The following is a 12,849-nucleotide window of genomic DNA, read 5'->3' as shown; positions in this document are numbered from 1 at the left end:
ATACCATATATATATATATACAATCTGAAAAGGCAGCAAAATAAATATTTTTTTTAAGAATCACGTGAGTCATACACTCATACCTACTATCCTACCAAAAAACTTTTACATTAAATGTCATTTTCATAAGAACTAATTTTAACAAATATTACTAAAAAAACTGCATAATTTGGGTTGATTTGATTTTCTCTTGTTTTGATTTATTGACTTTGGACTGAGGTAGTAATAATTTTGTAGGATAGATTCTTGAGGCTAGTTTTAGGTGATGAAAGAACAGAGATTAACCGATTTTTGTGGAATTAGTTTTGTGAAATAGGCAGTTACAGTTCTGTAATTATGAACCTATCACCCTGGTTATATATCTGTTTTTCAAATTATCCCATAGATCAGAGGCTACATTTTTCAGAGATTTCAGGACTCAATGATCAATTTATCCAAGAAACTAAGTGATGCATCTCTCCCAAGCTTCAAAGAGTGGATCCTTTTGATCCAGTTTCTTGATTGTGCCATCAATAATAAGCTAGGTTGATGTATTATATTCTCTGGAATTCATCATAAGATGCATAAACAAGTGTAGAGTTTTGAATAACTTTAAGACTTCATCCGGTTTAATTTTGTTGGGCCACCGTGGGGAGCTCTCGACTACCGGAGAGACTTGGGAGATGAATCAAGCGAGAGATAATGTTGGAGATGATATTAAGCTGGTATCTAATGGCTCATAAAAGCAAGCTGTAACTGATTATGGTTGAATAATTTGTTGATAGTATTTGTTTTTGTAACTTTAGTTAGAATGATAGAAAAGTTTGTTTTGATTATAGGTTAAAACTAGCAATAGTAATTACCGCATAACCATAGTTAATTTATTTACCATATTGAGTTAGGTTTTAGTAAGATTAATTTTCTAATAGTTATAAATAGTGGATAACAATATATACTCTGTGGTATTCTGTGTTTTTCTTTCAATTTTAAGTTTTGTATTTGTTCATATGACAAATTCACTTTCTCTAAGTCTTCTTCTTCCACTTCAATATTATTTTCTTCAATAAAATCAGATCCAAATCACGATTTTATCATGGTGCAGTGAGCATGAAGGATCGTGAAAGAGGTGAAGCTTTTGGATACAAATATAGCATTGAATTAGCATCAATGGCCAACATTCCTTCTGACCTAATGTCGAGGGACGGCTCACATGAGAGCTTTCAGCTTCGAAATCTAGCTCGCATTATAAGCCAACTATCGAGTTTGCAACTACAATCGAGTACCAATTTAATTGTAGATCCAGCAAGTGTTTACTTTCTACACCCATCTTTGGACAATTCAGTTCATAATTTCAACAATAATCCAAGCGGTGTTTCTAGAGAAAGAGGACGTGGAAGTAGAGGTGGAAGGAATTCAGCACCTAAGACCTGTTCTTATTGTCACAAGGTAGGGCATATTGTGGATACTTGTTACCACAAACATGGATTTTCACCTCATCTACAAAGGCAGAAATGGCCACAAGAGACTAGCAATGGCTAATTATATTGCTACTGGAATTGAAAAGAGCAGCACCCACAATGTCAAGCAGGACAAGAAAGTTGATGGTCAATCCCAATTCAATCAGAATTTGAGAGATGTACTGCTTATCTTTCCTCGGCAGGAGTGTTCATAGTTTTTTCAAGGAGCAAACGTGAGAGATGTCAATCAAATGCAGGGAGTGGAGGTATACCTTTAGAGACTTATAAACTTTGCATGAGCTCTCATATGCCACGATTTTTGTCAGTAAAACCTCTCAAATTCTTGGGTGCTTGATACAGGAGCTACTGATCATGTATTACACTCATTGCATTTTTTTACAAATTTTAGACATATTAGACTAATTCTGGTAAAATTACCAGATAGAACACACACAACTGCAACTATAAGTGGAACTGTGGTATTTTCAGCTACATTCTATCTCAAGGATGTGCTGTACATACCAAATTTTAACTTCAATCTTTTATCTATTTCCAAACTTACAGAAGGCCTGCATTGCAAATGTATTTTTACTGACAAACTTTGTGAGATACAGAATCAGACCTCTTTGAAGATGATTGGCACAGCTAGAGCAAAACATGGATTATACATGCTAGATTTTCCTGCATTAGAGTTAGCACATAAAGACAACATAGAAAATACAACATATAATAGGAGTACTAGGATTTTAGACATGAAAAATCATAGTGACAAGATTTTACTTTCTTCTAATCTTAGGACAGCAAATTTGGTTACACAAATTTCAAATTTTTCTATTGAGAATTTATGGCATTTTAGATTGGGTCATGTACCCCAAAGCAAATTTGATATTATCAAACAAATATATCCTTGTGTGCAGTTTCCTGTATCTACTTGCTCTAAACTATGTGATTTTTGCCATTATGCAAAGCAAAAACGGTTACCATATACCCTTATTGAAACAACAAGTTTAAACAGTTTTGATTTAATACATATTGATATCTGGGGGGCCAATGTCTCTTATTTCTCTACAAGGTTATAAATATTTTTTAACTGTAGTAGATGATAAAATCAGATTTGTATAGATTTATTTCATGAAATTAAAGTCAGAAGCCAGCAGTTTGGTCCAGAATTTTGTTGCCTATGTGAAAACACATTTTAATTCTCAAGTAAAGATTATTCGAACTGACAATGGTCTTGAATTTAAACTTGATATTTTTTATAATTCACAGGGTATAATGCGTCAAACATCATGTGTTGAGACACTTCAACAAAATAGTATTGTTGAGTGGAAACACCAACATATTCTTAACATTGCAAGAGCATTAATGTTTCAATGGTCCTTGTCAAAATTTTTTTGGAATTTCGTTGTTGGTTTAGCTGTTCATTTAATTAATAGACTTCCAACTCCAATTTTAAAAATAAAACCTCTTATGCTACCTTATTTGGTAAGGATGTGCTAGTCACCTGTCCATTGATGACCTACTCCTTGAGATATAATACGTCACTTTTTTTTATATTCTGTTAAATACCGATGTAACATGATACTAAACAACCTGAATGAATAGAAATAAGACACCATCAATTTTATTATTCTATCTTATCAAAGGCACCAGTTGATTGTTTTTAAAACAATATCATGGTTAGGGTAGGTGAGGGGTGGCGGAAGCGGCAATGGTAAAAGCGACCGTGATGGTGGTGGTGTATTGGGGATTTTGGAGGTGGATTAATATTAGAAATGAGGTTAGGTTAGATTAAATTAGAGAATAATTTAAAAATTTTTAATTATTTTTTAGAGTTTGAATAATTTTGTGAAAAAAATTCATCTTTTGTGATACAAGATGAGTTTCATTTTTTTATGATGAATAGATTTGTCAATATTATTTTAAGTATTTGTAAGTAAAAATAGTAGTTTATTCCAAATAAATAAAATTGATTTCAGAACCAAAATAACAATTTTAAGAATATAATAATATTTTTTAATAAAGATAATATTTTTAATTTATATCACATGTCAAAAATTTAATATATAATAGTCTCTTTAATAGATAAGATCCAACATCTTTATTTAAAGACGTTTTAAACGTATTTGCTCGCCTAATTCCATTCATGTTACATTCATGTTGGAATTAAAGCATGGCTTGGTTGTCTTATACTAATAAATCAAATGATGTAACCGAATACGGAGAAATTGAGACAACCATGTTGTTGCTAGCATTCTCAAGTGCACTTTTTCGTGGCACAACCTACATTTAAAAGGTACCAAGTTAAAGCATATAATAATTTTGTAATAATTCCTAATGAGCGAAAATGATGAAATATTAAATCCTATCATTATATATATTATTACCTTGTTTGGCTGTGAAAAAGAATTTTCATCCATTTTGTTCGATGATGTGAGCACTGTCTTTGTTGATCTAGATTGTTGCACATTGGAGCTCAATCCATTAATAGTTATCCGAAGCTTCTCAATTTCACTTCCAAAATTCACCACCTGCAAAATTTAATATATTAAATTAATTTCATATATAATGAACAATAAGCTTAGGTTTCATGTATATATGCTTTCTTAAATGTCAATAAAATCATACACATACATATTGTGACTTGATTCGTTGTAAGTAAAAATTAAGTTGACTAACTATTTTTACTCTTTTATCTACAAATTATGACAAAAGAAAAAAATGATTAGCCAGCTCAATTTTTTCACAAGGAGTTAAGTCACACACATTATATAATCATATACAATTAGAGTATAATATTAGTGCAATTACCTTCACTCTTAAGTAGATTTTGGAATCTTGGGAACTTCGATAGCCAATTGCAGATGCAACAATTGAATTAGATGAAGTTTGGAGAGTTGAATTGAGATATATAGCTCCACTTGACTCACTAAAAAGTTGTTGGACCCAATAGCTTGGAGTTCCATAGCTTTCATGGGAGTTGAATGCTATTGCATCCGGAATCCAACTATACCTGATAATTCAATTTAATTTCTCATCACATTAATTACTTTTATTGCTTTAAAATATATTTTTAATCTCTATAAATATAAGTTATTTTGAATTTTCTCTCTTTATTTTTCTTTTTTTTTTTTCTGTTGGTTTTAGACTTTTAGTCCCTCTTAATTTGAAAGGGACAAAAGAAATGACAAAAGTTTATAGAGACTGAAGATATATGCAACTCATTTTTTTTTTCAAGAAATTAAAAAAAATAGTTGGTGGTCAAGAGAACTAGATTGACCTTCCATTTTTATTTATGAACAGCGGTGCATAGCAAACCATGTGGACAATATCACTGCATCAAATTAAGAGATAAAATGAAATAAATGTGAGTAATATAACTAGTAGATCAAATAAAGAAAAGGGGAGTGCTAGGGAACAATGAAAATTTTGAACAACATAAACAACCACCAATCAAATAAAAATATACTATACTCTAATTTAATGTTACTAATTAAATTTACTCTTTTAACTTTATTAATTCACATTGTTTACACATTGTTCAAAAATCTTGTTAGTTATCTATACTTTTCCTAAAGAAAATTACTTAAATTAAAAAGCCAGTTTGCTAATGAAATTAATAAAAAAAAAAAGAAGAAAAAGAACTATGTTTTATATCGGAAATGTTTGATAACCAAATAAAATTAGCCAAAAATAGGCATAACTTACTTTATTTAACATTTATTTATTGTGACGACAATTAATGAATGCTAAATAAGACAAGTTCTGGTTTTGTTTTTTTGTCTTCCTAACATTACGGTATTATATTGCCACCTAACCTGTTCCTTTCTAATCCAATGAGGAATGCAGCTTCAGCCAATGCAGCCAAAAGGGTTCCATTTCTTGCATCATCCTTCACAACAGCATATTCACTAACAAACACCTACATTTAAAGCCAATAGACAAAGTTGATCTTTCATTTATCAAATGCATGTATATAATAAATAATAAATAATAATTCCAGTAAAGAAATTAAAAGTATGCAATATAATCAAACCTTTGGACCCAATCTTGATGTCTTGTCGAATACGGAGTATTTGGAAAACATGTCCATAGAATTATTTGGATATATCTAACAAATTAAAAAAAAAAAATTCACTAAATATGGCAAACTAAAAGAGAATAAAGTTTAGTAGTTATCAGTTTAGTTGAAAAATTATTACATGAAAATCAAAGAGATCAGCAGGGTGATTTAATGGCGTTTTAGAACCATCACAATTTGAGATAATCCGAATCTCTGGATAAGCACGTTTTATAGCATCATAGAACTTAAAGTACTTTTCTGTTCAGTCAAAATAAATAAATAAATAAATAAATACAAAAGACAAATAAATAAAGTAGTTAATAATAATAATCATAAACAAAATAAATTAAAGAATGGTTGCCTTGATAGTGCACTTTGTGATGAGGAAAACAATTTTCATTTCCAACAGCAACAAATCTGAAATCGAATGGTTCAGGATGTCTCATTGAAGCTCTAACAGATCCCCACTTTGAAGAGGGAGAACCTTTAGCAAATTCAATGCCATCAAGGGCATCCTATTGTAATTAAATACAAATCTTAATTTAGAAAGAATAATATCATACATAAAAATTGGTATAATAATATATTGAATTTACAATTAATTAAAAAAAGTGAAAGTTTTTCATACTTGAATAAAAGGTGAAAGGGCAGACATGTTAACTTCTTCTCCACCAACGCTCATTCCTATACAATATATTTAATTGAAAATAAGGGCACATTCTCATAGAGGTAATTGTGATTTTTATTATCTTTTCTTTTTCTAAAAGAAAAAAAAATTAAACTTCTAGTTAATTAATATAATAAGAGAACGTACCATTATTAAACACCCATATTGGCAATGCACCAAGGTCCTCTGCTAACTATTTAAGCAAAACTCATTAAATATAATAGAACAACAAACTAAACATAATCCGATTTTTAACTATTGCTTTGATAGATAATCCAATAAACCCTGATATAAACAGTAAATTAAAAAAAAAAAACAATTCCTAAGCATAAAAAAAATGAGATATATATTGTAAGAAAAGATACTAAAAATATTAATAAAATGGTCAATAATTTCATATTTTAATTAAAAATGAAGATGTTCATAGAAAGATGGTTAAAAAAAGAATGAAGTGTTTAGACATGAATATAAGAGATTAGTGCACCCACTTGAAGCATCTCAAAAAAGCCAAAACCATCATCAGTCCAATATTTCCAAACATCACCATAGTGACCGGGTCTCTGCTCCCATGCTCCAATTGTATTTTTCCACTGAAATCCATTCTTCAGATAGTATCCTTCAACAAAGCAACCACCTATTGCAATAATAAAAATGAACAATTATTATTACATATCTTATATAGAGGACCAACTAATATTAGTTAAGTCACATGTTCCCGTAAAATAGCTAAATATATACATAACATTATATATCTTATGATTCAAAACTCAGTTATTACTTTTTTTTCCTTCTCGTTTCATCAATATTTTTTTAATTAAAAAAATAAATAAATGTAATTGAAACTTATAGTATTAGCATACCTGGAAATCTCAAAAATTTTGGTTTCAAATCTGCCACCATTTTAAAAAGATCCATTCGGAAACCATGACCCTATACCAACAATAATAGTAAACTTCTAAAAAGAATGATGATTATATATATAAGGATATTTTCATATTTCTAAAACTTCTACACTAAATCTTACATTGGAATATTTTTTAATATAAAATTTTCATAAATATAAGAACATTTTACAAAGCACATATCCTCTAAAATAAAATGCACATTAATTAACAGTAATTGTGCTATACTCAAGTTAATAACAGCAACAATAACAGTAATAATGAAATTGTTATCACTATTATTACTATTATGATGAACAAAACATACCTTATATGTGTCCAAAGGCATAAGTGATACTTGATCTAACCATAATATGGCTCTCGTAGTAGTTGTTATTTGAAGGTTTGAATTATGATTTGTTGCCTTTGATTCTAATATTCCCTCTACTTTTGTCCACTTTGAAAAATTATTATCTGTCATGGCACTGCCAAGAACGTATATAATATAAGCAATCTAATTAGTAGCGGTTTCATGTGTAATTTAAATATGTACTATTTAAAATATATAATTCGACACTTTAAAGTTGATAAGTGGTCAATTTCTTTTTAAAAAATAACTTCTCGTCTAAAAATTACTTTTTGATTACTGTATTTTATTTGCAAATTAAAATAGGATAGGGTAAACAACAACAAATTCCACTTATTTTAATTTAAATAAGGAAAAGTATAAGTAGATAATGAGAATACTAAATAATGTAAACAATAGATATGTCGGATGTTCAATTCAATAGGTATGCAGATGATTATGTTCATTATTTTTAATTGGATGGTTATTTCTTTTAATTCGATTTACTCATGCACAATTAACAATGACTGGAGTTCAATTCACTAAGTATGCAGATGGTTATTCTAGGTGATAATTTGAAAGTGAAATGTTTTTTTTTTTATTTTATTGGGTTAATTCTAGAATCCATTATTCACATTATTTACAAAAATCGTTGTTTAGCTAGCAAAACCAAATAAATAATGTAACTCACCTGAAGCTAATAATGGAAACCATGTTAACACGGTGAACAGATCCTGTCAATGAAACTTGTAAATCAACTGGTCCACTAGCTTTAACTTTAACATACATCACAAGTTTATATTTCTTTCCCTTCTCAATATTCTGTTCATACATGAGGAAAAAAGAAGTTAATCAAAGGTAATAATGGTGATTTTTTTTTAGTGAAAAATACTGCTTTAATTTAATCCCTACTACTTTAACTGAATTTTAATTTTGTGTCTAACCTTTAAAACATTTTAATATTGTGTAAAACACCTTATTTTGATTTATTTTAATTTTTTAATCAAAATCAAAATTTTTCTTTTAAAAATATATATTTTTTTCTTATCATCTTTTTTTTTAGATAATGAAAAATATAACTATAGCGACTATAATAGTGATTGTAATAATTTAAGAATAAAAACAAAAGAGAATAACAAAAAAAAAGATATATATTAATACAAAGATAGTAATTTCTAATAAAAAAGTTTTGATTTTGACTAAAGAAAAAGTAAAATAAAAATTAAGCTGGCTTTCTTCTTTTTGGCCAGTGTATCGCTGTGAATTAATGGCAGCTTGGCATGGCTTAATGTTGTCTTGAGAAGCTAATTTTAAGAATGTAATTTGTGAAACGGACTCCTTTTGAGACCTTTCTGATCCTAAAAAATATTTCCAATCATAGCACAATGGTGGATCATAACCTTTGGTTGAACTCCATGATCTCTTGTCAAAAAATTGAGAAGTTCAGTTTGAACTTAGTCGAAGGAAAATAAATTGTGTGGTTAAAGCTAATGCTAAATGCAATGTTTGGATAGAGCTTGGGGATACATTGAATAAGATTTTACAGAAAGATATGATTTCTATTAGCGTTTGAGCTCTCTGAATTTGTGTTCTTTTTTCTTCTCTTGTTATTTTTCTCAAGACACCAAAAAAAATATCTACTATCTATAATAAAAATATAAAAACAATTTTCACATAATTTTTTTAAATACTCTTTGTCATATATAATTCATAATATATATTTTTATTTTTATCAATACCTGAACCCGCGTCATCTTAATTTAAATAAAAGTGTTAGACTTGTAAATTTTTTCTAATGGATAATTAGCAGAGTATAGAAAGTAGCAGTTTCTGAATTCTGACCATGCCCCAATAACCAGGGTTAGAGACACCAACACCAGCAGGAGGACAAGATTTTGGTCCGTTACAAAGCACTTCCATGCGTAGAGCAATTTTGTTACGTTCAAAGCATGACGTCTGATCCGTTGAAACTGAAATCAACGATTCATTTCCAATTACTCTCCATGGATAAATACTTGAAGGACTACCACTCCCTCTTCCTCCTTCAAAACCTGAAATGATAATGTTAAAAGAAAATCATTATACATTATTAATATCAGTAATGCTAGAGAAATAATATCTACATTATTTTATATAACATAAAAACTGTAATAACATATTTATTATATTTAAAATTATATAATTATTCTAAAATAACTTTAGATTGTTTGAATTAATTTTTTATTATCTCCCAAATATTATTGTTTAATATAAATATTTAATTTGGTCTTTACAAAATTTTAAAATCAAATACTTTTATTCTCAATAATGTTTTTTATTATTCTTAAAATCTTTTAGAGGAATTACCCTTTTTGTAAAAAGACTAGCAAAATTTTATTGAAAAATACAAAAAGACCAATATGTGAAGTAATATTAGAGATTTTCATAATAATAAAAAACTATTAAAGACAAAAATATATAATTTAAAATTTATTAGATATTAATTTAAATGATTTTTTATTATATATATTAGTATATAGTTAAAGTTTATTTTTAAAAAATAGCAAATACTTAAAAGCTTATTTAAATATTACTAAAAGAAAATCAGGAATTGTAGTTTTAAACTGTTGTTTTGTAACGACTATTGTAACAGCAATATTGCAACTGCATCAAGTATATATATGCACCATACATAATTAAAATCCACAGTAGCGCAATTTAAAATTAACATAATTAAAATGTGCATGATATGGTATCTATAGTTACATTAGTGGTTATAGACTTACAGTGGCTATATAAATTTAGCCACACTTAAAAAATATTACAAAAATAAAGTAATATTTTTTTATTGTTTAATAATATCTTTAATTTGAAATAAAAATAAAAAATATTACTAAAATTATAAAAAATATAGCTTTAGTTTTAACGTTTTTCAAATTTTGACAAAGTTGTATTATGTATAGCCACAGTAACCATAGTTATAATAAACTCCCCTTAATAAAAATGCTTAAAATATAATAATGACGACCTCTATTGCTCACAAGTTCTGCCCACAATCCCCCAGCACCAGCATGATTAATTTCCTGCAAAATATAAATAAATTAATTTGTTGGTAATTATGTAACTAAGAACTTAATCTGACATGAAATATAAATTAATTTATCACACCACATATAGATTATAACTATAGCCATGGGAAAATAAAAACAGAATGCGCACATACAATGAAAAAAAAGGGTATAATATAAATTAATTATTACCTCAAAGAATGCTCCAAGAAAGGTGTTGGGTATTGGTCTTCCAGAATTTGGAGATCCATCAACCATTAATGTTGAAGTGGCATCACTCGTAAAGCATTGAAATGCATTAGCAACAAGAACAACACACAACACAAAAGATGAGAGCAAATTAGAAGAGCTATAACTATAAGAAACCATATTGTTTTGTGATTATTATTCTCTGGATGACTATTGAAATTAAACAACAATGTCTCTCTGCATGTGACTCTCTATTTAAAAAGAAAAGTAGAAGAAAACAATGCTTGTGTGTGAGAGAGTGTGGAAAAATACAAATTCAATTCTAGGGGGTGTAATTGACGATTTTGGGAAAAAAAAATTGTGTAAATTACGGTAAAATAGACATTTTAAAAAAGGTTTAAGAGTAAATTTTCCTAATTAAAAAAAAGTGTATATAAAATAAAGTTCGTAAACATAACCCTAAAAAAATTTTACATCACAATTAATTCTACCTAGAATGAATTATACCAAAAGAAGAACTAATTAAACACGTTAATATATATTAGCTAATCGGGCACAAGGTTATGTAGTCCTCTTAGGTTCCTATTATATATTTAGGTAATGTCAAATATTATTCGGAGAGATTGTGTTGCTAATTAAAGAGTTCAAAAAAGCTTTTCTCATAGTAATATTCGAATGGACCACCCAATTAAGAGGCCATCGCAGTTTATAGCTAAAGCTTTCAAGTTGCAATTTTAAGGAGAATCTCATTAAAGCCATCTCAAGTCTCAAATAGGAAGTTTTCTCAAATTCTTCTGGGAAAAAGGGAATAATGCCTGGTTCTGAAGTAGCAAAAATGTTTAGACTTTTTTGTGACATCTATAAATGTTTCGAGACATTTTTGTATGTGAAAACAATAACAATATGCGAACCCTAATAACAATGTTTTACCACCCGGTTTGCCTTATTATTTGAGATGATTGTAAATTTATGATGAAGTGTTTTGAATTTTGATGCATTATTGGATTCTTTAAAATTGCTAAGGTAGCAATATCCCTATTATAATAATGTATGTTATGTTATGAGAATGAGACTTTTATATAAAAATGTAAGGATATATTTATAATTATTATATTTATAGTTATTATCTTTAATTTTTAACGTTTGTATTCCAGGTTCTTTCTCCTGCTCTTTTTTCTTCTTCTTCTTCTCCTTCTTCCTCATTTTTCTTTGCATTCATTCTTCTTCTTTTTCGCGTTTTCATCCTCATCGTGGTTCTTTTTATTATTGTTGTTGCTGCATTTTTTTGCTCCTCCTTTTTTTATTAATTTTGTAACATTATGTATTTCTTTTCTTCTTTGTTTGATTTTTTCTCCCAAGAAAAATTATAAGAAAACGAAATAAGAAGATGAGGAAGAAGAAGCAGTAGAAGATGAGAAGGAGGAAGATGAAGAGTTTTGAATTATGCAGAATTTATCAAAATAAAAATACACCCAAATATCTTCGTGTTACACTCAAATTTGCTGCAAATACAGAAAAATATTTTCTCTAATGCTGCATTTTTCTTCTTCTTCTCTTTTTTCTTATTTCTTTCTTTCTTTAAATTAAATGAATGTAAGTTCATCCTCTTCCAAGTAATTTTGCAGCATTATGTGTTTCTTCTTTTTCTTTGTTTGATTTTTTAGAGAGTAAAACAAGAAGAAATTTGAGAAGGTAAAATATAAAGAAAAAGATGAATAAAAAAAGGTTAAATTATACAGCTGGTCCCTACACTTTCAGTGAAATTACAAATTGGTCCCTACACTTTAAAAGTTTATAATTGGATCCCTAAAGAGAATTAAAATTTACAATTTAGTCCCCGCCGATCAAAAAGTGTTGATTTAACAGAATATTCTCAGAATATACTGAGAATATTCTGTTAAAATAGAGAATATACTGAGAATATTCTGTTAAATCAAATACTTTTTGAACGACAGGGACTAAATTACAAATTTTAGTTATCTTTAGGGACCCAATTACAAACTTTTAAAGTATAGGGACCAATTTGCAATTTCATTGAAAGTGTAGGGACTAACTGTGTAATTTAACCATAAAAAAAAGAAGAAGAAGATGGTGATGATGATAAAAAAGCAGTAGAAGATGAGGAGGAGGAAGAGCGAGGAATAGTTTTAAATTATGCAGAACTTATTAGAATAAAAATACACTTAAAATTCTTAAAATACACCTAAATATCTTCGTGTT

At 28.4% G+C, this 12,849-nt stretch overlaps 1 protein-coding gene across 2 annotated transcripts; it reads right to left on the bottom strand.

Annotated features, from left to right (window-relative positions):
* Positions 1-3,487: 3,487 nt before the first annotated feature.
* On the bottom strand, positions 3,488-10,855 carry LOC107604776 (alpha-L-arabinofuranosidase 1-like). Of its 2 annotated transcripts, XM_021104681.2 has the most exons (17): positions 10,633-10,855; positions 10,401-10,455; positions 9,236-9,444; positions 8,085-8,215; positions 7,376-7,532; positions 7,027-7,096; positions 6,655-6,800; positions 6,314-6,359; positions 6,128-6,183; positions 5,861-6,014; positions 5,639-5,757; positions 5,473-5,547; positions 5,255-5,358; positions 4,717-4,770; positions 4,248-4,449; positions 3,824-3,967; positions 3,488-3,719 (listed from the first exon to the last, which is right to left on the bottom strand). In XM_021104681.2, exons 1-17 carry the CDS (start codon positions 10,807-10,809, stop codon positions 3,624-3,626), a joined length of 1,995 nt encoding a protein of 664 aa, XP_020960340.1. In that variant the 5' UTR covers positions 10,810-10,855; the 3' UTR covers positions 3,488-3,623. The 2 variants fall into 2 exon arrangements, with proteins under 2 accessions (XP_020960340.1, XP_020960341.1); XM_021104682.2 differs by lacking the exons at positions 5,639-5,757; positions 5,861-6,014.
* Positions 10,856-12,849: the final 1,994 nt, after the last annotated feature.

The sequence above is a fragment of the Arachis ipaensis genome, chromosome B6, assembly GCF_059453495.1.
Source record: "Arachis ipaensis isolate K30076 ecotype BB chromosome B6, ASM5945349v1, whole genome shotgun sequence".
In the NCBI taxonomy this organism is placed as follows: Eukaryota; Viridiplantae; Streptophyta; class Magnoliopsida; order Fabales; family Fabaceae; genus Arachis; species Arachis ipaensis.
Note: the sequence above shows the minus strand (reverse complement) of the source record. Positions and strands in the feature narration are given on the sequence as shown.